The sequence below is a fragment of the Citrus clementina genome, unplaced genomic scaffold (assembly GCF_000493195.1).
Source record: "Citrus clementina cultivar Clemenules unplaced genomic scaffold, Citrus_clementina_v1.0 scaffold_6, whole genome shotgun sequence".
NCBI classification, from domain to species: Eukaryota; Viridiplantae; Streptophyta; class Magnoliopsida; order Sapindales; family Rutaceae; genus Citrus; species Citrus x clementina.
Window position 1 is genome coordinate 20969951 of NW_006262139.1, and position 24834 is coordinate 20994784.

The window sequence follows — 24834 nt, forward strand, 5'->3', positions numbered from 1 at the left end:
CCGCGAGATGATTTTATATTTATAAATTTTTTTCGGAAACTAACATTGCCAGCTGTTCTATTTGATTTTTAAAATATTTCTTCAATCTTTAAAAAAAAACTAGTGATAAATTTACAGTTTTCATATATATAAATTCAAATAAATTTGAGATGGAAAATTAAAAGAAATGCTTTATATTAAATAATTTAAAATTATCAATACAGTCTCGCAGCTCCTTCCAAAAAAATTCATTTTGATTAATTTATCTCACTCGTGTCGTATGGCTTCGATATCAAGTTGCCACCTAACCAATGTTGGTTCATAAGTTTATTCCAGTTTGGAATATATTATAAAACACTTGGGGTAATAGATAGCAATTTATTGGTGACAGCTATCCAAACATTTTTTATCCTGAACCATCCAAAATTTTTTTAGGCCAGCATACTTTTAACTAAAAATTACAAATTTGATAACAACTCATTAATTGAGTTTGGTCATGCCTATTTTCATTCTTTGCATCATTATTGATTTTTTAAAGTTTGAGTATTTTTTTTAGTGTAAAAGTATTTATTCGTTTGTAGCTTTTTATTTTTAAATTTCGGGATAAACTTAACTTTAATATGTTGAGATGGACCTGACGAAACATATGGGTTGTATTATACTCTCTAATATCAAATGTTGTTTTAAAAATATATTAAATGACAGGGTACATTAAACGAGGGATACAATCACAGTACATACAATAATTAGTGTCCATAATTTCCCAACCAATAAACAAGTTGAATTTATGTTGCTACGAATTTTTTACATTTTTCGAACACGACATTACCACCCTCCATTTATATCATTTATACGACCGATTCCTACAGAAACTACACCACCCACTAGAATGAATTCCTTTGTGTAATAAACTCTATTGTAGAACAATTATATTTGCTCGTAAATCATACCTTGCATGTAATATGGATAATAAAAAGAAGGGAAAAAAATTTTTGTGACGTTGTTTGTTAACATCTTCTTGGATCCGTAAAGCACAGCCAACACTCAACATGATTGTTATTGATTTTCTATATAAGATGATAAATGGCACAAGTAAAGCAATAACAATGATAAATAAGCCACTAGGCCTTTGTGGGGGTTAAATATTCATAAATTCTTATCTCTTGCGAAATGCGAGTGGAGCAATGATATTTTTTATCTGTGAGGGTTATTTGTCTGGTCATAATTTAGAGTAAGGACTTATCTTGTCTGTGAGGGTTATTTGTCTGGATATTCTCTTATCTGTGAGGGTTATTTGTGCATAGTTTGTAGTAAGGACATCTCTTGTCTATGAAGATTATTTATACGGACATAGTCTAAATATGTATTTTATAAAATTTAATGTAATAATATAAATCTCAATTATATATATATTTGATTGTAATATTAGTGTAATATTTGTTATAATAATAATTATAAATATCTTTCTAATATAATAATTTGATACGTAATCAGTATTAAAAAAAATAATAACAAATAAATTAAAAGAAATAAGAAAATTTTAAAAAAGTTGGGAGCCATAACTCAACCAATACATCCTTTTGAAAAAGAAAAAAAGCTATATTGTGGGTCCAACCTTTGAATTCACCACATCCAACTTGGCGATGATTAAATAAATAGTAAAAATGAAAAAGCACAAAACAATTAAATGTAAAATCTTATAAATTTTACATTTTAGCGATCAATGTGCAATAATGGAATCCAGCTGCAAGTGCCAAACATTCGTTCGTTCATTTACATTTATTCCATTCCTTGATTCAGGAGGGGAAAAAATTGACACAGAAGAAGTAATAATAATGATAATAGTAATAAGTCAAAAAATATAAATATATATATCAGGTGGGGGGGGGGGGGGGTTCACACGTTTTAATAGTGTATTTAAAAAGAAAAAGAATTCAAAAATTTTAAATTAAAGTTGATTTGTGAAATGGACCTGTCAGGTAAAAAGGAAATAGTACGACTGTGCAGAGGAACAGTCTTTTGTATATGCGCACTTACACACACGCATGAGTATAAAACGACAGCGTGATTGCTGCATCCTAACAAAAAGAGAAGTAGCGATAAAGGTGAAAACCGAAAACATTATTTGAATTAATAAGAAATAAGCTTTATTTGGAATTATTTATTTTGTAAAAAAAGAAAAAAAAAAGGATTAAAATTAAATGTCGGTCAATTGGTAACTCCGCACGCGCGGTCTTCTATTTGTTGTCGTCTTCTTACGGTTTTGGCTTCAGTGCTGCGCCTCTGAGACGGCCACGTCACCCCACCATTTTATCTTTCATTTCGCGACGAGTTATACGTTTCGCGATATTTTGAGATCAACGCCATCGCTGTCCATGACCATTCACCGCGTCAACGGTTCGTATTACGCGCAATTCTTTCAGCACCGAACGCCGGAGGAAGAAACGAAAGTACAACTCAGCTTGAATTTTGTACGTGCCAAATTTTTTATGAGTGAGTGTAAACTACGTTTTGCCGCGTGGTCATTTGCATTGCATTGCTTTGCATAATTTTTTGAACGCGATTGATTTACGCTGTTAAAAATTTAAAATTTTACCGAGACCAACGTAAATTATTTATTTAAAAAATTTTATGGTATCGTGATTAAAATTACGATATTAATACCGTAATTATTATAGATCGTTAGATTAGATTAATGATTCACAATAATTATAATATAATAAAAATATTTAATTAAATTATATTTAACTAGTTACAAGTCTGATGTTCTTTTAAAAATAAAATTTTATCGGTATAAATTTTTTTTAAAAATTTACCTTTTAAAAGAATTTAAAAAATATAAAGGAAAAATTATATATATTTTTTACAATAGGGAAAATTATAGTTGAATGTTCATTTATTGTTATATTTTTTAAAAGAAAAAAAAGGTGTTTCAAATTATGATTACGCAATCAACGTTATCAAATTGTTTTAAGTAGGGACAATTGATAAACTGGCCTCCTTGAGAAATTACGGCAGATGAGGTAATTCTAGCAATGATTATCTCGGTAATCCAGCAAACGCTGTAGACTTATTGTTACAGCTTAAGTTAAGCATTTTACAAAGGATTCGGGCGTATGAAAGGCTCAAAAGTAAAGACTGGTGAGTAGTGTCAGAGGTAGTGAAAATAAAAGCCACATTTCTGTTGCGTTGATTAATCATCTGTGGATTCCCCCAATCTTATGTACAGTGCCAGCTGTAAAGTGTAAACTATGCAGTAATATTAATGAACTGAATTTTTTGAGTTTTGGCCTTTGCCCCATTGAAGTAATGATGACCAAATTTAAACCCCCCCCCCCCCCCCCCCCCCCCCCCGCGGAAGGAAGGTTAACTGAGATTGCGAATTAGGGTGTTGAAAATTCAATTAAATCTGACCAATTTGCTTAGTCTGATACAAAATCTATCTATAACATGTTTTCTTTTTAATTATATTTGAAATTTAGAATTCCCCATTGGTGGATTAAATTCCCGCCCACCCAAATTTTAATTCATATTACTGTTGAACTGGCCGGATGCAATGGAATGAATTGAAATGAAACATTTGTAATTGGTTAAAAATACCGAAACAATGCTATCCCTTCTGAATTCTTTGACATTTATTAATTTTATGGGAAAAAATTGTAACCATAAACATAAAATGATTAAAGAATGATCAACTAGATCAGTAAAATTAATTAAGGAGACAAAACTAATAAATGGGGCGCGATGAAAACGAGCGAACCATGGATTCTTCTCAAAAATCTCGGGACAAGATTTGAAGTGGAGGCCAACAACACAGCGCACTTATCGCCAATCCTGATACTACTTGCTAGTTACTCATTTGTTATTACTATAAACCCCCCATTTTTTACAGTTCATGTAACGCACAGCTAAAGACGTTTAATCAACCAGATCCTCGTCTACTATGAAACAGTAAACACATGCAGGGCTTTAGCAGTTAGCAGTCAGCTGTGTACTTATTTATATATTTTTTTAACTCATAGTTGTCTAAAGTGTCTATTTTATTTATTTATTTATTCACAAGTTAATTATAAAGCTTCTTCATCACCACTTTGCCTCGATATTGTGACCCTTCCCTCAGATTTGAATCAGGAACTCTCCTCAGTCCTCATTCCTCCCCTTTTTCTCTCTCTATTTCGTCTTCAAAATCGTCTTTCCAGCGCTACATTTTTAGTTCAAAAGTTGAAACCTCTTCAACTTTTAATTATTTCTTTATTTTTTCCTTAGTTAAGTTGTGATGATGGCGCAAAAGCAGCAGCACTTGCACGAGCTACTGAAGGAAGATCAAGAACCATTTCAGCTGAAGAACTACATTGCTGACAGGCGTTGCCAGCTGAAAGGAGCATCAGCAGTTGCATCCTCACAGAAAACACAAATACAAGTCAAGAAGCGGAAACCCATTTCACAGACCACAAAGTTTCCATCAAGCTTTTGCAAAAACGTTTGCTTTTTCTCGTTCCATGACTCACCTGCGGACCCAAGAAAATCTCCACTCTTTGAATTCCCGTCTCCAGCTAAGGGTGCTAAAAGCCCTTGCAGGAGTCCAAATAAAATCTTTCTTCAAGTCCCTGCAAGAACTGCAGCTTTGCTTCTTGAAGCTGCGCTTAGGGTTCAGAAACAATCTTCAAAGCAAAAAACCCAGAACAAAAAAAATGCTTTTGGTTTGTTTGGTTCCCTTAGGAGGAAGCTCACTAATAGAAACATAATTAGAAAGCGTGGAGAGGGTAGTGGTAGTGGAGTTAAGGTCTCGGTGAAGGATATTTTGAGGTGGGATTCTTCTGTTGGTCGTACAAAAGCTTCTAATGATAAAAACATGGAGGACAAAAGTTCTTTTGAGATAATTGCTTCTGAGATGAGACTTTCTCGTTCTTGCAGTACTGGTGTTTGGTCTGAAAGCGATGAAGACAACAATTCTTTAGATTTGGATTTAGAGACTTCATGCAGTAGCCATTCTAATGATTTCGAAGAGCAAGAGATTGAAAGCGCAGATTTTGCTTCTTGCGATGAGAAGCGCTTATCTGAAAGCCCTTTTCGTTTTGTGCTTCAAACAAGCCCTTCCCCTGGTCGACGGACGCCGGATTTCACATCGCCGGAACCCTCCCCGATTCGCCACAAAAAAGAGGTTTGTTTTATTTTGTCTTTTCTATGTCATATTTGTTTAATAATTACTGCACAACGAGTAAACTCGTGAGCCAGCTGAGCTGACTGGGTTTGACATGTTTGAATTGTCGGCAATTACGGTCATTTCTCGCAACTTTGCCCGGAATGTCTGTGTTGAATGTCAAATAGGCCCTGCTTTTAATTGTATAATTTGCAAAAGATCCGTCTCTTTACAGGGTTATAAATGTCATTTGATTATTTGTTTGTATGTTCATGTAAGCGTACTTCTGATCTTGTCTCTGCCATGCAAATCTTTTGATTATGTTAGTGTCTAGAAAATTATTTTCCGAAAGAGGACAAATCTTCTTGTTTTTTCTTTTGTTTCTTATCAATGAAATCCCGACGTCCTTTTTTTAGTAAATTGCTATTTTCAGCTGTATTTTTTTGAAAATTACAAGTGAAGTCAACAAGGGCCACCGACTCTGATTGGAAATTCACATTCCTAATTCACAAATTATGAAGATTAAATGCATTGTAGTTATTAACTCAAATACAATAATGTCTTGTTTGTGGTTGTTATGAAAATTTAATAAGGAATTGTGGGCAATGTCTTAATCACGCTATAATAATTGTTTAATAAATAGGAGCAGGAGAATCATGAGATAGAGATCATAAAGAAATTCCAAGGTGAAGCGGAGGATGAAGAAGAGGAGAAGGAACAATGCAGTCCTGTATCAGTATTGGACCCTCCATTCGAGGACGATGACGAAGGACACGGCGATGAAGTCGAGGACGTGTATGATCTTGAATGCAGCTATGCAATTGTACAAAGTAAGTAATCATGCATCACTAGCTTGCTATTTTTTCAATTTTGTACCCTTGTTAGTTGTGTAGTCATTATCAATCAGCATACAATATTTTGTTCTGCTTACTTTTGTGTTTGTTTAGAATTTAATGCTTGTTGTGTTTGGAGGTCATGATCATTTACATGTGTTAGCTGTGAAACAATGACGTCTTTCATTGATCCAATGTACGAAATTTTTTTTAGAAAAACAAATAATATCTGTGTGGGATCCATTTCAAGATTGCTCTTAATCTAGATGAGAAGGTAACAGTGTTAAATTGTTCTGTTGTGTCGAAATTTCATTGTTGGAAGTAGACATATCTAATGTTGTAATAACTTTGCATATGACCCTCAAACTTGTGAAGTATGAATGTACTCTTCATGATCAATTTGCTGGACTGTATGCAGTCATCAACCTAACTTAAATTTTAAATGTTTTGTCAAAAATCTTGCGCCTGTTTGATTGTTGCATAAATTTGATGTAACCAATTGAGTATGAACCGATTTACCTTCTACTGTGTTGTAGCAAACTGTTGGAAATAAGTATTTGGAACATCCCATTTACTTTTTTGAGTTAATGAATTTCCCATTTAGTACTCGGATAATAATTTCCGCAGCTGTCAATTATTATTTTTTTTTCAGTCTTGTTGTCATTAATTCAGTTGAGACCTACATGGAGGGTCCCTTTCTATTTTAGATATGGTGATCAATGGACTTATTTATTTTGCCGGAAGCTTGAAATTGGAGCCCAATAAAGCATAATTTCTAGCCCTACCATTTGTTGTGCATTGAGAGCAAATTTGATCTCTACCAAATGTTGTTGTAATTAAAGCAAAATGATGTCGCTGCACGCATTGACTTACTTGTATAATGCAAAGCCTGAGGACCTATAAATCGAACTGAAACTGGAAACTGAGCTACAAGCATTAAATTATTCGGTTGAGAACTGTTTTAATGGAAAACGTTTGAGTTGTACCTGAAATGATTATATGTACTTTTGCAATCTGCATAGCCATTTATGGTATTACATGTACATTTTATGAATTATCGGTTGAGCTGACGTTCTGTTTTGTTTTCCTACCCGTGATCTTTCAGGAGCAAAGAAACAATTATTGCACAAGCTCCGGAGATTTGAAAAACTGGCAGAGTTGGATCCTATTGAACTTGAGAAAAGAATTTTGGAACAAGAACAAGATTATAATGAGAATGACACTTATGACCTAGATCAAGAAGAAGAGTTTGAGAATTATGAGCCAACTTCACCAGACGGAGAAAAGGAAGTTGATGAATTTGTTAAAGAAGTGTTAAGCAAATCAAACTTTTATCACGTACGGCGAATCCCTGAAGACATGAAGAGGCTGGTCGTGGATCTACTAGCCGAGGAGGAGCAAGAGCAGAGCTGGTCTAACGACAAAGAGGCGGTGGTGAAAAGGGTGTGTAGGAGATTGGAGTCATGGAAAGAGGTGGAATCAAATACCATTGACATGATGGTGGAACATGACCTTAGAAGAGAACATGATGGGTGGAGAAGACGTCAAGAGCTGGTGGGAGACACGGCATTAGAAATCGAATTTGGTATCTTTGGGTTATTGATGGAGGAATTATCAGAGGAACTAGTTGTTTAACTCCGAATTTTGGTTTAGTTTTCTTAATTAATTTTTTAATATAGTAGTATTAATCAATTGAAGGGTATAGTCTAACTTGCTGTCAAGGGATAGGGGCTAACTAGCGAGAGGAAAGAAAACAAAATGACCCAAGAAGGCAAGAAGCATCTGGTTTAGCTGTTAGTATGATATTATGTATATGAAATTATGAATCATGTATGTAGTTGAAGAATTTGATGTCTCAGAATCCTTGCTAAATGAGACTAGCTAGACATCATGTACAATTAATTACTGGCCCTTAATATTATGCTTTCTGTACCAACATCTGTTTGTCTCTTTCAAAACACTGCAATTATATGTACATTTTTGGTATAACCTGCATGCTGTTATGAACTTATTATTCCGTCGGTAAGTGTAAGCAAACAAGAAATTAGGCAGTGATGGGACAATTTATCAGCCATTGCATTGTACGAGTGGCTGCTATAGCCGAAGAAGAATAACCATTCAATCCTGTCTATGAATGCTTATTATATTATGGTCAAAAGGGGCTAATGTGTCAATTCCAGCCAAGAGAGGAAAAGTACAAGATACATCTGTTATTTTGATGGTGATTATTACTTTATTAGCATATTTGATTTGGGTAGCAGACAAGGCATCATCGTGTAATCCAGAAACTCTTCACTAGTGGCTATAATTGAATGGATAATATGTACATGACTTGCTTCTACAGGAGTTGAAAAAGAGTAGAAACCTCATCATCAAAGTCAAAAAAAAGCCCTAGTGACCAGAGAAGAATTTTCTTCTCATAACTTTATTCCTTCTCCTTACTTTGGATAAACGACTTTATTCCTTCTCTTTGGTCTTTTCTTCAACTGAGCTTATGAAGCAACCGATCAGCAGAATATTTACTTTTTTATCATCAAATCGAGTCACTCCTTTTGGTATCCAACATCAGGATCATAGACGAAAAAGGGAGAATATATATATCATTATCATAGGTCAATGAACGAACATCATTCCTCACTTGCAGTTTGAAGAATGAGATGCCCGACAGGAGGGCTAGGAATCCTATTTCCCTCCCTTTTCTATGGTTTCCTTTTTCCGTATTACCCCTGTCACAAGGGAAAACGACAGTAAACCCCTAACATTTGAAAAAAATGAAATAAAACTCTTTAATATTTAAAAAAATACTTATAACTCCCATTTTTATTATTAAATTTCATTGGCTTTAATAGTAAATTTATTTTTACTTTACAATTATTATTATTATATCTCTATAATAAATAATTCAATATATCGATTTAGGACATGACATTGATAATGTAAATAATGGAATCAATAACTTTTTATTTAAAACTTAAAATTAAGTTGTAATTACCTTTTACTCAAATCATTCACTCTAAATTATGAATATATCCTTCCCAATGATAGGATGATAAAAAATTATGCATAATAGGTAAAACTAAAATCAAATTTATTATTGAGAAGAGTATGTTCGTAATTTAGAATGAATAATTTGAAAAAAAACATAATTACATCTTAATTTTAAGTTTTAAATAAAAAATTGTTAATTTCATTATACCAATGATATGTCTTAAGTCAATATATTGAATTATTTATTATAGGAACATAATAGTAATTGTAAATTAAAAATAAATTTACTATTAAAACAAATGGATTTTAATAATAAAAATGGAGATTATATGTCTTTTTTGAAACGTTAAAATATTTTACGTGTCTTTTTCCAAACGTTAGGAGGCTCACAATCCTTTTCCCCGACCACAATTCACAAAGTAATTATTTATATATAAAAAAAAAATACTATGGTTATTATCGTTTCCGTAAAAATGATAAAATTTATAAATAGGAGCTAGAGATATGAAATGTAAAATTTTGTAAAAATTAAGTAATAAAATGTTACGCGCTCAATTTTTATTTTTTACCAAATTTATTATTTCGCAATTCCTGAAAGTCGCGAATGATTATTCCGCAGAAATATCTCATGACTGGGGCTAGAAAATGTACGTGCGTCTCATGACAAATACTCTGTAAAACATTCCGTCAACCCCCTCAAAATTAATGATCCGTTGGACCAAATGGTAGTTTTGGGAAAATTTTCTTCGTCACGGCCTAGAAGCCAATTGGGCCACCATGACTCAAAGTCTTGCAGTATTTCTTAGGACCCCCATTACTAACAGATGAATTGCAAGCGGGCGTCACTGAATTCTCAATTTTGAAGAGGAGAGGAGGGCGAAAAGTGCAAACAGACAAAAATTATATAAATAAATAAATGCATGAAAAAAAAATTAAATTTAAAATGATAAAAAAAAACTTTGACCGAATGGATGGTTGGAAATTGTTGTTTATTATATTTTTATTTAAAATTAAAAAACAGTATTTATGTCTCCATCTGTATACCATTGGATTGAATGAATCATATAAATACAAAATTAAATCAATTTTTAAGTCAGACTTTTAAGATAAGGGAACCCCAGCGTTTTATTTATTTTCAGTCGTATTGTTTGTATTGAAACATCACTTGCACGTTAACGTTATTATATGGTGTGTTTGTAATCACAAAAATTATAAGTACTCATATATTGCTCACTGAGTAAATAGATTTGCATGTATACGCTCAATCGTCACTAATGACGTAGGGAAATTTCATTCTTGACATGAATAAATTAGTACTCTTATTTTTCTTCCTTCTAATTTTAATCCATGTGCTGTGTTTAGGCCCCAATGTTATACTGATATAAAAGTTTTCATTGAATTTTATAATTTTTTTATTATATTTCACGGCTTTTTGCTAAAATGTCTTGTTTTCGGCTAAAAAGTTTTGTCTTTGCTGAAAAAACTAGCGAAATATAATAAAATAAAATGATGAAATTCAACAAAACAATCTGCATTGGACCGCTCTTTGGTAAGAAAATATTGTTGATTCATTTCCATGAATTGAAATATAAAACTAAACCGAACCGGTCGATTATCAAGAAATTTTACAAAATGAACTATCCAATCGTTAACCCACCCGGCTTAATTAGGTGTCGGATAGAGACTCTTCAAAGCTCAACACAAAAGTTTGACACCAGTCAAAATCATGGCCCCATGCTTGCATGCAACTAAAAAGCTACTGCATGTTGTGCAACCGCCCTTGTTCTTTTGACTAATGTCAAATTGTCTTCAAACAACAATTTGAATTATGTAGAAATCAACTTTAACATTATGTTAAAAAACAATTTAAAAAAAAAAAAAAACATAAATATTATAAAGTGGTGGATTTGATGTTATGGTCGGGCAAAGCCGCAAAAGGAACCTAAAATTTTGTTGGGCCGAACATTGTGAACCTTTCAATAACCCACGTGAGTTTCTAGAGTTTGGAAACAATTCCACGTGAGACACGTGACACATCTTGTAAAATTCAAACACGTTTTATAAATGCTTCATTCAGATCTATTTCTTCCTTCATAATCTTACTATATATTTAGTTCGTTCAGTAAACAAGTATCTCCCTTTGTCTCGTTAATGGATAACACAGCTCAAAAAAGTTCCACGGCGCAGAAGCGAAAGGCCGGCCGGAAGAAGTTCCAAGAAACCCGCCACCCGGTGTACAAAGGCGTGCGGCGGCGGAATGGGAAGTGGGTGTGTGAGCTGCGAGAGCCGAACAAGAAGTCTCGAATATGGCTGGGGACTTTTGCGAGCCCTGACAAGGCGGCTAGGGCTTATGATGCCGCAGCCTTGGCTTTACGAGGAAACTCTGCTTCGCTGAATTTCCCTGAGGCTGCAGGTGCTTTGCGACGTGCTAAGTCGGACGATGTTAGGGATATACAGTGTGCTGCAATGGAAGCTGCTGAGAAACTTTCGTCTCCATCTTCTTCGAAGCCATGCATGGAGAGTAATTCGGAGAACGTTCAGGATTCAAGAAGAGAGTTTGTGGATGAGGAAGAGATGTTCAATATGCCTGGAATTATTGATGGTATGGCTGAAGCTTTGATCCTCACACCGCCAGCTATGAAAAGTGGGTTTAAATGGGACGATTTGGATGAGACTGTGGAGTTTACTTTGTGGAGTGACTAAAAACTTGCTGTGTTCTTGAGTTTTCATCGTTAATGTATATTGTATATATCTGGGTCATGCATTACTTACTTGTTTACATGCTGGGCGAAGAAGCAGTAAGAAAATATTGAGGATCCTCTTGTTATCTTTAACGAATCTCCTGAAACTTTTTTTAAGATTTTACGTCATGCATTAATTTGAAATGATATAGGATTGAGATTTCATTTATTTTATATTCTTATTTAACAATCACCAATCATACCTCATGGATGATAGTTAATTCAACTCATACCATAAAATCTTTTGAGGAGGTGTACAAGAACTATGTGCTCTCACTTATATTAAGGTTAGAAACGTATTTGATCTCTCAAGAGTATCGCATCCCACAATCTGAACCCTATAAAATGATAAGTTTTGACCAACTTTTTATTGATTTTCTAACAATTTAACGGTGCCTAAATGATAAAGTAAAGGCACCATAATTAGACAAATTTGATCGATATTATACTTATAAAACCGTAAGTTTCTTTCTTTTGTATCATAAAACATATTTGGCGTGCTAGTTAGGTGACCAAAGAAACTCAAAAGAAGTCTTCAAAATCCTCTTATCAAAATTTATTACCAAAAACAGGGAGAGAAAAAAGAATAGCAAGAGAACAAGCTAATTATAATGAATTATATTATATATAGAAAGATTGTCAGTTATAATAATAAAATTAATATATATCATTTATCTTTATTTTTATAATACTTAATAACTTCCCCCGTAACCATCATTTTACAATAGTATCTTTATTTTTAAATACACTTTTATTTATATTTATTAATTGAAATTCAATTAAAAAAAAAACAAATTTCTTAGGTTTCGATATGAATAAAAATTTTTTTATAATAATATATATATATATATATATATATATATTTTTTTTTAATTTTTTGAACTTTTTTCTTATAATAAACGTATATTTTATATTTTCAAGATAAAATATCAAACAAATAACCTATTTACTCATCTTTTCCTTTATTTTTTTTTGTGATAGGGGTGTTTTTGGATATTAAAAAAATAATAAGAGGAGATAAGGGGTATATATTTATTTCAGTAGAGGAGAAACTAACAATTTCCTCATAATCTATTTAAAATTGGTAGTATTAATAACTTTTTTTCTTCTCTATGTTTGCAGCAGCCTTTTTTTTTTTTTTTTTGAAAAACAAATAGAAAATGGTTTAATGTTGTGAAAAAATTTAATATACTTGCAAGCGCACGAATCTAGAGATAGAATAGTGGTAACAAGGTCGAACCCACAAGGATTGTTACAAATTAAAAAGTCTAATTTAAATCTAAAATTAATATTAATCCTAACTTAGTTGGGAAAATTGAGTTGTTTTTAAGAAAATTAAACTAATTAAACTAAGAAAACAATTAAAGCAAATGAGAAATCAATAAGACAAAAATTACCAAGGTTTCAGAATCCACCACTATTCAACTAGTAATTATCTAATTATTAATTAATCCTCAATTTTAGAGTGACAACTCGAAATCAATTTATGTCATCTCATGGATATAACAATTAAGCCCAAGTAATTAAATCTAATGTAGGTTCTTTTTCTGCTTAATAGTATAACATCTAAGCATCTCATGTAAACATACTGAATAAGTTTTTCTAAGCACTCTATGTAAACAATTTAATAAAAGACGCGAAATCAAAGATGATTATGTATAAATTTTATAGACCCAAATATAGATTTAATCGAATATTAATCATAACAATCAATAATACATGACAGAATTGATGAAATTTTTTTAATAACATTCAACTAATCATGTGAAATAAAAACCATAATCATCAAAGAATATATTTAGGGAATTAAATAAATAAAAAGATAATTATTTCATTGAATATGATTTTATCCTTAACCTTAGTATAAGAAAATTAGTTAAACATACTTAAATTGGGAGCAACAAAGTAAATAAAAACAGCCATGGAAATTAAATTGTTGCTGCTGCCGCTATTCTTCTCTCACAGCCTTGCGTCTGCACTTCTTCCTCCCTCTAGCGGCTGTGTTGCCTTTATATAATGTTACTGACTTGCTTAATCCTTCGTGGATTCTAATTACATTAATTCTTCACAACTTAACATAAGTCAAGGCCATCCACCGACTTACAAAGCCCACTCACCAAGCCCTTTTAAAATTATTTCCTTATTAAACTTTGAAAGTTAGCCACTCGTTTGACCTCAAAAGCAAAAGGCCAATTAATGATTTCTTCTTTTAATGCCCAGCACATGCATTCCAAATTGCCAAATCTTTGCTTTCCAAATGCATGCCCACCGTTCATCCTTTAAAGGGATTGACTTCTAATTTTGTTTTTCTTGACTTCCATTAATTTTTAGTTGCATTTTTATCTTCTAATTTAATCTTTATTCCTTCTCAATTTAAACTTTTTCATGTCCTTTTTATTCTTAATTTTCAATTAATTCCATATTCAGTCAAATAATTTAATTAATTAAAAATAACTAACAATTAAATAATTAAAAGTAAAATATGTATATAAATTATGCTCATCACTTAATGTCAAAAGGGAGATATCAGATTGTAGTATTTGGTTAGAGGAAGCTCCTCCTGAGCTTAACTACTACGTGAATGTTATTAGTTGATCGGTTTAATTAATGAATGATTGTTCTTCAAAAATAAAAACTAAATTGGATTGAGAGGCTTCTTTACATTATTAGGATCCCTGATGAATCAGGAAGAAAATATGTTTACAAAACAAACGTCTCAATGTTATCTAATAAGTTTAAATGAATTCAAGGTAGAAAATTTTCCAATTACCTAAATAGATGAATGGCTAGAACTTAAAAGGAATTTAATAATGCACTATATTATTGTTTAAATCGTTATCCGGGGCTCAATTCTTATGCCATAAGTTAAGCTAAAAACAAAAAAGTACCGATTACGATAAAAAAAAAGGAAAAGCCAAAAGGTTAGTTTTGTGTCCTTCATTATTTCTACAAAATTTGAATCGGTTTAGAAAGAAACTTTTTTCCACACGATAACCTCTTGCAATAGACAATATGGATGCCCAATATTTGACTACGGCGGCTTTGTAACTCAAGTACCAACGACCAAGCTGACTGACCCTTCAGTTTTCAAAAGAAAACAAAAAAAGCTGTGACCTTTTCAACTTCCAAATTCCCAGGGAACAGACAAGAAATATGTTTGAATCATTAGCTTTCTTATCCTCTCCCTATATTTAATTTTTTTTTTTTTTTCTAATTGATTTTGGTCGTAATGCAAATAAAGAAAATTCCACTTTGAAAACTTCTTGGTACACCATATCATTAATTTCCATTGGAGGTTCTTCCAATCGAAATTAAACTTTGTCGCGAAACAGTTCATCATTAATTGGAGTTTTAGTTTCGACTGTAAGTTAAAACATAAAAGCTGGAGTTTTTACCTGATTGTTATTTTGTTACGTCGTTTCAATAGAAGCACATGTATTTAATAAATACTCAAAATTAATTCGTAAATTGATGTCTGCCTAAAATTTATTTATTTGGCCTAGACAGTATTCATAAACACTCCGGTTATGTGTAAATTAGTCTTTTGTCATATGCAAACTCAGCTTGCCACCTCAGCAAAGTATAACGGAATATAACTAACAGCTTCACAGTAGTTAAAAGCACGATAATTATATGAAAGCCCAATGTTAAACAATGAGATTCAGTAAACTGAGTGATTATTATGTATATTTTTTAATTATATGCTGCAAACTTGTTTCAAAATCAGATTCCACAATTTATTTTTTTTTTTGGGTTAGAACTAGCGCCATTTAAAAACATATCATTAATAGTAATTTTCTACTTAGAGACTATTTTAATTCAATAAAAAGTCTAAGAGGGGTCTTATGAAATGAAATGAGCCAATGGGGGGCTGAATAGTGGTACTCTGTGAGCTAAGCCTGACGATCTATCTAGTCTTCATTAGCCTCTCACCTTTTTAATTAACGAGTAGGCCTTTCAACTAGAGGTGGCCAATGGGCTAGACGGCACGAGACACGGTATGTGTTCGTATAGCAAGGTACGGCACGATTAGAGATGGACTAAAGTACAACACGCAATAAGTACGTTTTATTTTTTAATGAAAATAAACTTAAAATTTTATGATTTTATTAATAACTTGAAATTGAATCTTTTAATATATTTTATTAGCTCAAGTTTTTTAAATTTATTTAATTCTTAGTTTAAAAAATGAAATTGATTTATATTTATAATTTATTAAATAAATAATTGATATCATGATTTTATAAATGTGTACTAATATTATTATAAACTATGATATATGACTCTATGTAATTCCAAGTTAACCGTTAAAAAAAATTATTATTGTTATTGTTGTTAAGTACTAAAAAAGAATTTTAATATAGAGTCAAATTTAGTAATTAATAGTATATTTTTTTATTATTAATTTATTATTATTGAATATGAACTTGAGTTTTGAATTTTTTATTCTATTAAATTTGAATAAAGGCACATGGATAAAAAAGTACAAGGGTTTGAAAAAAATAAGACAATAACTTGACATGCATTCTTAAAAAAAATAAAAAATAAAAAAGCTTAGTGAGCTTTTTTTCTTAGGCACGACAGGTGTGGTGGGCCGAACATAAGCAAAAAAAATTAAGTATTGCACGAAACACATAATGGGCACGACACGGCACGAGTATGCGTGAACTTCCTTTGATGGGCCTGAGCCGGCACGGCACGGCCCGTTGGCCACCTCTACTTTCAACACCCCTCTAAATTCCATTTAAAATCACCCTCTTTAATTGATATTACCTAAATAACCAATGATAAATTAATTTCTTTTTCAATTTGAATGAAATTTTAATTAAATACTTAAATAAATTATTTTTTTAGCAAATTTTTAACACCCACCCCATTTCATGATTTATACGTTATCTAAATAACCAAAGATAAATTATTTCCTTTTTTATTTTGAATAAAAATTCAATTAAACACATAAGTAAATTATTGTTTTAAAATTTTTTTACACCCATTCATTTTATAATTTATATTTATAATTTTATATTTTAATTTAAAATTAATTTTTTAAAATTTTTAAAATTTAAAATTATGGATATGGAAATTATGTAACAAGAAGAAAATAATTTTCGATTTTAGGATTATGTATGAATTTTTTAAATAAAAATTTAAAAGAAATACTCTTTTTAGGGTTCATGACAAAGTAATTGATTCTAATTTATGAGTTAGCATTTTATAAATTAAACTGAGGGTATTTTAAGAAATAAAATTCAGGGGGGGTGTGATAGGAAGTTTTAAGGGGTGCTCAAAGTTCTACACTTATTTAACACACAAGATGGGCTAAGGATGTTGGATCGTTGGTATTGGGTGAACCCTGCTATATATTTCATGGGCTTTAATTGGACTTTATTTGTTTGGGCTGATTGGAGCCACTATAGTATCTAGCATTCTTTGACTTGATTAATAATTGTGTAGCTGCGAAAATGAGTTATACATAAGATGCCAACCAACAAGTGACCATTAAACAAGCAGCAGCAGCAGCAGCACGCAATTAATTGTGTTGGGGCCACGTATTTACGTGGTCCCATTTTCTAATTAAAGAAAAAAAGGAAAGGAAAATAGAGAAATTACTTGTGATTTTAATCAATCTCCCAAATATTACTCTCTTTGTTTTTTCCCTTGCACCACGAACAACAATTTTTTGCAATAATTTCTCCAAACAATCACTTTTTGGCCTAATCCATAATTGATAACGATGGGAAGCACTTCCGTAGAAGCAGAAGCCAATGATCATGTCATAAGTATTTGGGAAGTAAAAAAGGATCGTTTGGAATCAATGAACAAGAGAATCTCGGAGCCACCAACATTGTTGAGCAACTCAGCTGGAAAGCAATCTTGCTGCATTTTCAGACTCCCACAGAGCTTTATCAACATCAATGGTAAGTCCTATCAACCTCATATTGTCTCAATTGGCCCATATCATCATGGTGAAGCTCATGTTAAAATCATTGAGGAGCACAAATGGAGATATTTGGGCAGCTTGCTTAATAGATTGAAAAATACTAAAAGTTTAGGCTTAGAAGACTTTCTGAAGGCGGTCGAATCACTAGAAATCAAGGCAAGAGAGTGTTTTTCAGAAACTATTCATCTTGGCACCGATGAATTTGTTGAATTGTTGGTTCTTGATGGGCTTTTTATCATCGAATTGTTCCGGAAAGTGTCAGGATTGGTCAAATTTGACCCTGATGATCCTATGATCACCATGTCATGGATCTTGCCATTTCTTTACAGAGACTTTCTGAAACTTGAGAATCAGATCCCATATTTTGTTCTTGAATGTTTGTTTGATTTATCAAAATTGCCTGGAGAAGAGTCCGGCCCCACTTTGGCTACTCTTGCTCTTGAATTTTTCAACTATGCTATGCAAAGGCCAGATGAAGTTGTTGAAAAGTACAAGAATCACAAAGCGAGACATTTGCTTGACTTGGTTCGCTCAAGCTTGATTCCATCGGACCAAGCAGAGCCTAAGGTGAAAGCCAGAACACCGACACATGTAATCCATTCGATATCCAAGCTTCGCCGTGCAGGAATCAAGCTCAATGCAGTCAAGGCAGAGAGCTTCTTGGTGGTGAAATTCAGACACGGTGCAATCGAAATGCCCACCATCACGATTGATGATTTCATGACCTCATTTCTCCTTAATTGCGTGGCATATGAACAGTGCCAATCAGGCTGCTCTAAGCACATCACAACTTATGCTACACTGATAGATTATTTGGTGAACACTGCTAGAGATGTTGAATATCTCTGTGATGGGAACATTATTGAGAATAATCTAGGCACGGATGCCGAAGTGGCGCTGTTCATCAATAATCTGGGCAAGGATGTGGCGTTTGATATGGATTTGTGCTATTTGTCAAAGTTGTTTAACGATGTGCATGACTATTATAGCAGTAGTCGGCACGTTCAATGGGCAACTTTCAAGTACAAGTATTTTGACAGTCCATGGTCGTTCATATCTGCTTTGGCTGCATTGATTTTGTTGCTTCTCACTGTGGCACAAACTGTTTTCACCGTTTACTCTGCTGTGTAGCCTCAACAAAATTGAGGCGATATTCACACTGTTTGATAGAAGCTTTGTGAGGATTGATTGTATAATTGTATTAAAGTTTAGCAATCAGTAATTGATCTGAGAAAGGAAGCTCATGAATCAGAGCAAAAAGATTTTCACAAACAACTAGTTCTGCGGCAAATTCGTTAATTTTATACTATTTTGAGGACTCTCCAGCAATTAGACTAGTCAATGATTGAAATGAGCCTGATATTGAAACGCTCTCCAATTTCTAGAGTTGTTGAATTCTAGACGTGCACGGGTTGATTGAAGGAAAGTGACAATATAATATCACTCTCGTGGCCAGCAAGCTGGAAGAGAGTAAAAAATATTATATATTATCAACATGTTCAAATATGATAATGGTGGGAGAGTCCTACTCCTTCCTTTGAAGCTTCTGTGAAATGATTCATTATCCATTATTCAACAAGAGACTAAACTTGCCACTTAGGCTTATAGTCTAATGTTGAACTATTACTCTTAAAGTTAAGTATAACTATGAGGGTAATAGTTTGAGTCCCCAAAGACTTAACCTTCTTCAATTAAATATAATTGTGTGGAAATTACTTATAATATATTTCTCCCTTACAAAATGCGAATGGAAAAAAGACATTTCTCCTCCGTGAGAGGTATTTGATTGAGTATGTACTTCATAGAATAAAAATGTAATAATGTAAGTCCCATATATATATCTGATTATAAATATCAGTACAGTAGATATATCCCTCCTCCGTGAGGGAGATTTGGCTAGGTATGTACTTCATAGAATAAAAATTTAATAATATAAGTTTCAGGTATATATCTGGCTGGATATGTACTTCATAGAATAAAAATGTAATAATATAAGTTCCAGGTATATATCTGGCTGGGTATGTACTTCATAGAATAAAAATATAATAACATAAGTCTCAGATATATATCTGATTGTAAATATCAGTGCAGTAGAGACATCCCTCCTCTGTGAGGGGTATTTAGCCAGATATGTACTTTATAGAATAAAAATATAATAATATAAGTCACATGTATATATCTGGCTGAATATGTACTTCATAGAATAAAAATGTAATAATATAAGTCTCAGATATATATTTGATTGTAAATATCAGTGCAGTAGAGATATCCCTCCTCTGTGAGGGGTATTTGGCTGGGTATGTATTCATAGAATAAAAATATAATAATATAAGTTCCAGGTATATATCTAGCTAGGTATGTACTTTATAGAATAAAAATATAATATATATAAGTCTCAGGTATATATCTGATTGTAAATATCAGTGTAGTAGAGACATCCCTCCTTCGTGAGGGGTATTTGGCTGGGTATGTACTTCATAGAATAAAATGTAATGATATAAATCTAAAGTATATATGTACTTCATAGAATAAAAATGTAATAATGTAAATCTCAGGTGTATATTTGATTATAAATATCAATGCATGCAATAGAGAAATCTCTCCTTCGTGAGGGGTATTTGACAGTGCAATGATCTACTGTCATAACAGTTGTAAATATTTATAAATATTTGTGTAATAGAGTTTCATCACCGGACAAAGACTGCGTCAACATTGTGTTGCTTGATCAGAATGTTTCTGCGGGCGCAAGACATTTCTATTTTGAACCATTACAACTGTTCCAATACTAACATCTTTACTGTGTTCAAATGTTTGAATTTTGAAAAGTCCAAGATCGCCTGTCAGGCCTTCTTATATATAATATATTCACCAACAGCTCGGTATCATTTGCCTTATCAACGCTTTCACTCTCATATTAAACAATGCAAAGCATCGACATATCTTCAAGCCAATTTCAGAATTCAGAAATGATCCAATTTCCTCAACCAACAAGACCAATTAACAGCTACGATTTCGAGAACCCACAACGTCCCCCGGAGCTTGTAAACATGAGCAACGTGAATTTTGAGTCTTCTCAGGATAATTTTGAAGCACGAACAGCAGCGGGACAAGTAGAAGAAAAGGAAACATTGGATGAAGTGCTCAAACTCATTTCAGAGTGGCATGAAAAACTTCCCGCAAGCATAAGGAGTCAATTGAATTTGCGAATGCTGAAGGGTCCGAGCAACAAGCCCAAGGGTTTCAAGGTTAATTCATCAACTTCGACACGTGGCGGTAATGGAACGCTGGAAGAGATGACGCGGAAGCTTGAGCGTTTCAAAATACGGACGGTACAACAGGGAGGAGTTGTACAGGAGGATGATCAGGAAGAGAAACCATAACTCAAGCTAATTTTGTTTTATGGTTGCATGATTCTAAAATTTAAATTCTTTTACTCTTTTAATGGTGGAATTTAATATTTTATTCATATATAAATCTCTGTTCGGATTTGTATTTTTTACTATATTTTCTATTCCTTTTAACTATATGTATATTTACTTTTATACTCAACAAAAAACTTCATCCCAACTATTTAAATTTGCATTAATTCATATTTAAAAATACAATTAAGATAACTATAAAATAAAATTTTGAGAGTTGAAAAATCATCAATACCAGAACCCACAATAATATCTTTGAACCACTCGTCAAAACTACATAAACTGTATAATTGAGAGAGAACAAATTAATCTTTCTGTTGTTGTAAATTTCATAGACACATCAGTCTCCCAGAAAAATCTTCATGATTTTAATCTACGATATCTTTGTCAAAATTGCACATACCATATAATTGAAAGAGAGCAAATCAATCTTTTTATTATTATAAATTCCATAGACACATGAGTCTCCCATATCAATCCCCGCACTTATGGTATTTTTATTAAAGCTATATAAACCGTATAATTGAGGAAGAGCAAATCAATTTTTCTATTATTGTGAATTCTATTCCATGGACCTATCAGTCTCCTAGATCAATCCCCACAATTTTCATCTATGATGAACCGTGGTTTTAAAGTTTTTCTATAATCTATTTGTTGACTTGACAAGCCAATCTTGCTTGCTTCAAATCAAGCTTCATAAATGTGTCCTTAGATGCTAATACCATTAATTTCTTGATAAATCTTCATATTTAATTGGGAAATTTACAGTAATAATCAAATTTTTTTTGTTTTTTTTCATCTTAACCCCCCAAAAATATTTCTATCAACATTAGCCATAAAACAACATTTGAGACCAAAATACCCCTCCCTCATCTCTCCCCCAACACTCCTTTTCACTCATCTCTCCCAAACCGATCCAACTCCCATCATCGGCGGCGACATCAACCCTCATCGGCGGCGGCTCCATCTCTCATCGGCATCCGATCTACGATCTACAACCTTCAACAAAACCTAGGTTAGTCATTTTTCTTATTTTCATTAATTTAAAATGAGATTTTAGAATAATAATAGTTATAGCTTGAGAATAATAGTGGTGGTGATGATGTTTGTGGTGGTTGGTGGTGTTTGGGAGTATTGTTTTCAATTTTGGAGTGATTGCGCTTAATTTTGGGGGTGGGGAGGGAGGGGGGCAGCAGCGAGCGCCCATGCGCGGCACGCTGTCGCACCAAATCTGGTGCGACGGGCGCGCGACTGTCGCACCAATTTTTTAAAGAAACCGTTGTTGGCTTCATCGACACATTTTCTAAACGTCCAAATAAGGATTCTCCCACTGCATGCTCGTATGCGGTAAGCTAGTTTAAATTTAATAATTATGTTCATTTAACTTTTAATTTGATAGTTATTTAATATGTTCTTTTTGGCGAATGTACAGGCCCCGGATGACTATGGAGTGTATACTGACGTGGTCAATGAAAATTTGTCTACGCCCACGTCATTGTATAGTTTCTACGGGGATGTTAGTGGGGAGAGCGTGCAGGTGTTCACAGAGGTGCCTCCGGGCGTTAGTAAGTTCGGCCGCGCGTACATACCGTCGTATGTTTATAACAGTCCTTACATGATTCCTCCGGTCAGGCGAGGACAGAACGTCCGGCCTTTACCTCGACCCCAAATCATGGAGCATGCGATTGACATGAGTACGAGTATGGATGTAAATCCACTGAGAGGATTGGAGGACTCTAGTCTGTTTGCTGAGTTTGATCGATGGTTCACTGGTGATAGCAGAGTCCGCCGGAGAGTCCAGCACCCGCGGTCATTCTTTCAAATAATTTTGGGGACAGCTTCGATGGGATGGCTAGGCGATGAGGTATTTATATTTTCCTCGTGGTGTATACTGTTGTGGATTTGTGTATAAATTTTTTTTTAAATCGTAATATTTCTGTTTCTCTACAGCATATTCACGAGTATCTCCGCTTGATTAGCGAGAAACAACGACAGTATCCAAATGCCTTACTCCAACGTGTCACACATACTGACACATTTTTTTGGGTAATGTGCCGACAAAACTTATAAATACTATTTATTTTTTTTTAATTATTGCCTTTAAGTTTTATTAATTTATGCATTTCTTGGTTATCTATGTACTAGGTGTTCTTGAATCAGTTATGGAATAACGGGAATTGTGCAGTCGATTCAATGGTATTCGACGACCGCTTGAATAGTTATCTTTGTAGGCGACAGCACACAATGTCAAAATCAATGACGGATGTCGATATGGTATGTATTTTATTACATTTCACATGCTCTATAATGAAAATATTCGAGTTGTTGCTTTTTCTTTGTTGTATTTCAATTGCATATATAACGAACATGTTTTTCAATTTTTATATGCAGTTACTCATCCCTGTTAACTTGGACGGAAAAATAAAGTCTGGATTTATGACTCATTACTCACATTTCGCGACGACAAAAGGTACAAGTTGAAATTCAAGCCACTTGAAGTTATATTCCCTCGATGGTTGGAATATGTTGGCTTCTACAATATCCGACCTGAGTTGTGAAGTGAAGACCCGTGGAAAGTTATCGCAGTTAAGAGCGCGCCGCAACAAGAGCCCGGAACTGGCGATTGCGGTGTTTTCGTATTGATGGTTACGATGTATTTAATGTTCGGGCTTAGATTGGAGTTTAACGCTAGTCATGTCGAGTACTTTAGAAAGAAGATTGCGGTTGATATATTTAATGACGATATTATATTGTAGACCTATGTAGTAATTTTAATGTTGAAATTTGAATTTTTTTTTAATTTGCGCACTTAAGTTTATATAATTTTAATGCCTCACATTTTGAACTTTAAATTAAAATAAAGTTTTATGAAATATAAGTGTACAATACACAAAAACAATAATAGTTTTAACCAACGAAACACAAAAACAATAATAGTTTTAACCAACGAATAACACACAAAATACAACTAACTTCGAGTCGACGCAATAGGATTCTTACATCGCTTACGATTATGGCCTAGTTAATGACACCGGCCGCATCTTACAGTCCGCCGGTCAACGTCTTTGCTAGCCGAGGGTATTCTGAGCTCTTTACGACGGCCAGGTGGTGGTGCCTCAACTGGTGGGTATACTTGCATCTCCTGAATTTCATCTGGAACTTCCCAATCAGCCACACACCAACTAGCTCCACTGGTTGTGCATAAGCAATCAGCCACCTTGCGTAGTTGTAATATAAGCCCATTCTTCTCAGCAAATAGCTTACCCACGCTGATATCATCTGAGTCACAACTGCTAACAAAGCTTGGAGCAACCATGTTCGAAGGCAAAGTTAGAGCAAGACTTGTAAGGGGGTCAATTCTCCTTCTCGATCAAACCATAGAAGGAATAGGTATATTGCCTCTGTTATTCACAGGAGTATTGTCTTCACACTCATCCTCATGCTGAAACGACGGAACATTCGAAGGACCGGCTCCTCCATCATCACCATCATTATTGAAACGAGTGCCCCGCCTCGTATTATTATAAGGTTCTGCACAAACATTATCCCCCTCTGTCTCATTATGAAAATCATCATTGTCCCGAAAATCATTGTTGTGATACGGAGAATATCGTTGCTCCAATGACGTTGTTATTGGAAATACCGTTGCTCCAACATCCTGTAACGTAACACCATTATCATCAATGTTGTCATAATTGTCGTGGATTGAAGAGTAATATTGCTGCAGCGATATTGTCCTTGGCAACACCTCTTCATCATTATCGGGGCCAGACATATTTGCTCTAAACGAAGT

The 24834-nt window shown here is 33.4% G+C and overlaps 3 protein-coding genes across 4 annotated transcripts; all 3 read left to right on the forward strand.

Annotated features, from left to right (window-relative positions):
• The first annotated feature begins 3858 nt into the window (after window positions 1–3858).
• LOC18039503 lies at window positions 3859–7924 on the forward strand. 2 transcript variants are annotated; one of them, XM_006430218.2, is made up of 4 exons: window positions 3862–4785; window positions 4894–5140; window positions 5763–5949; window positions 7058–7924. In XM_006430218.2, exons 1-4 carry the CDS (start codon window positions 4256–4258, stop codon window positions 7585–7587), a joined length of 1494 nt encoding a protein of 497 aa, XP_006430281.1. In that variant the 5' UTR covers window positions 3862–4255; the 3' UTR covers window positions 7588–7924. The 2 variants fall into 2 exon arrangements, with proteins under 2 accessions (XP_006430280.1, XP_006430281.1); XM_006430217.2 differs by having other exon boundaries at window positions 3859–5140.
• A 3146-nt stretch (window positions 7925–11070) lies between these two features.
• LOC18039504 (dehydration-responsive element-binding protein 1D) lies at window positions 11071–11759 on the forward strand. The gene has a single exon (XM_006430219.2). The coding sequence runs from the start codon at window positions 11092–11094 to the stop codon at window positions 11641–11643; it is 552 nt and encodes a 183-aa protein (XP_006430282.1). The 5' UTR covers window positions 11071–11091; the 3' UTR covers window positions 11644–11759.
• Window positions 11760–17318: 5559 nt separating this feature from the next.
• On the forward strand, window positions 17319–19026 carry LOC18039651 (UPF0481 protein At3g47200). The gene has a single exon (XM_006430220.2). The coding sequence runs from the start codon at window positions 17416–17418 to the stop codon at window positions 18751–18753; it is 1338 nt and encodes a 445-aa protein (XP_006430283.1). The 5' UTR covers window positions 17319–17415; the 3' UTR covers window positions 18754–19026.
• The last annotated feature ends 5808 nt before the right edge of the window (window positions 19027–24834 follow it).

Coding starts and splice junctions, on each gene's coding strand:
- LOC18039503 (XM_006430217.2), top strand. CDS start 4,256: ATGATGGCGCAAAAGCAGCAGCACTTGCACGAGCTACTGAAGGAAGAT. Junction 5,141..5,762: donor CGATTCGCCACAAAAAAGAG/GTTTGTTTTATT, acceptor TTTAATAAATAG/GAGCAGGAGAATCATGAGAT. Junction 5,950..7,057: donor CAGCTATGCAATTGTACAAA/GTAAGTAATCAT, acceptor GTGATCTTTCAG/GAGCAAAGAAACAATTATTG.
- LOC18039504 (XM_006430219.2), top strand. CDS start 11,092: ATGGATAACACAGCTCAAAAAAGTTCCACGGCGCAGAAGCGAAAGGCC.
- LOC18039651 (XM_006430220.2), top strand. CDS start 17,416: ATGGGAAGCACTTCCGTAGAAGCAGAAGCCAATGATCATGTCATAAGT.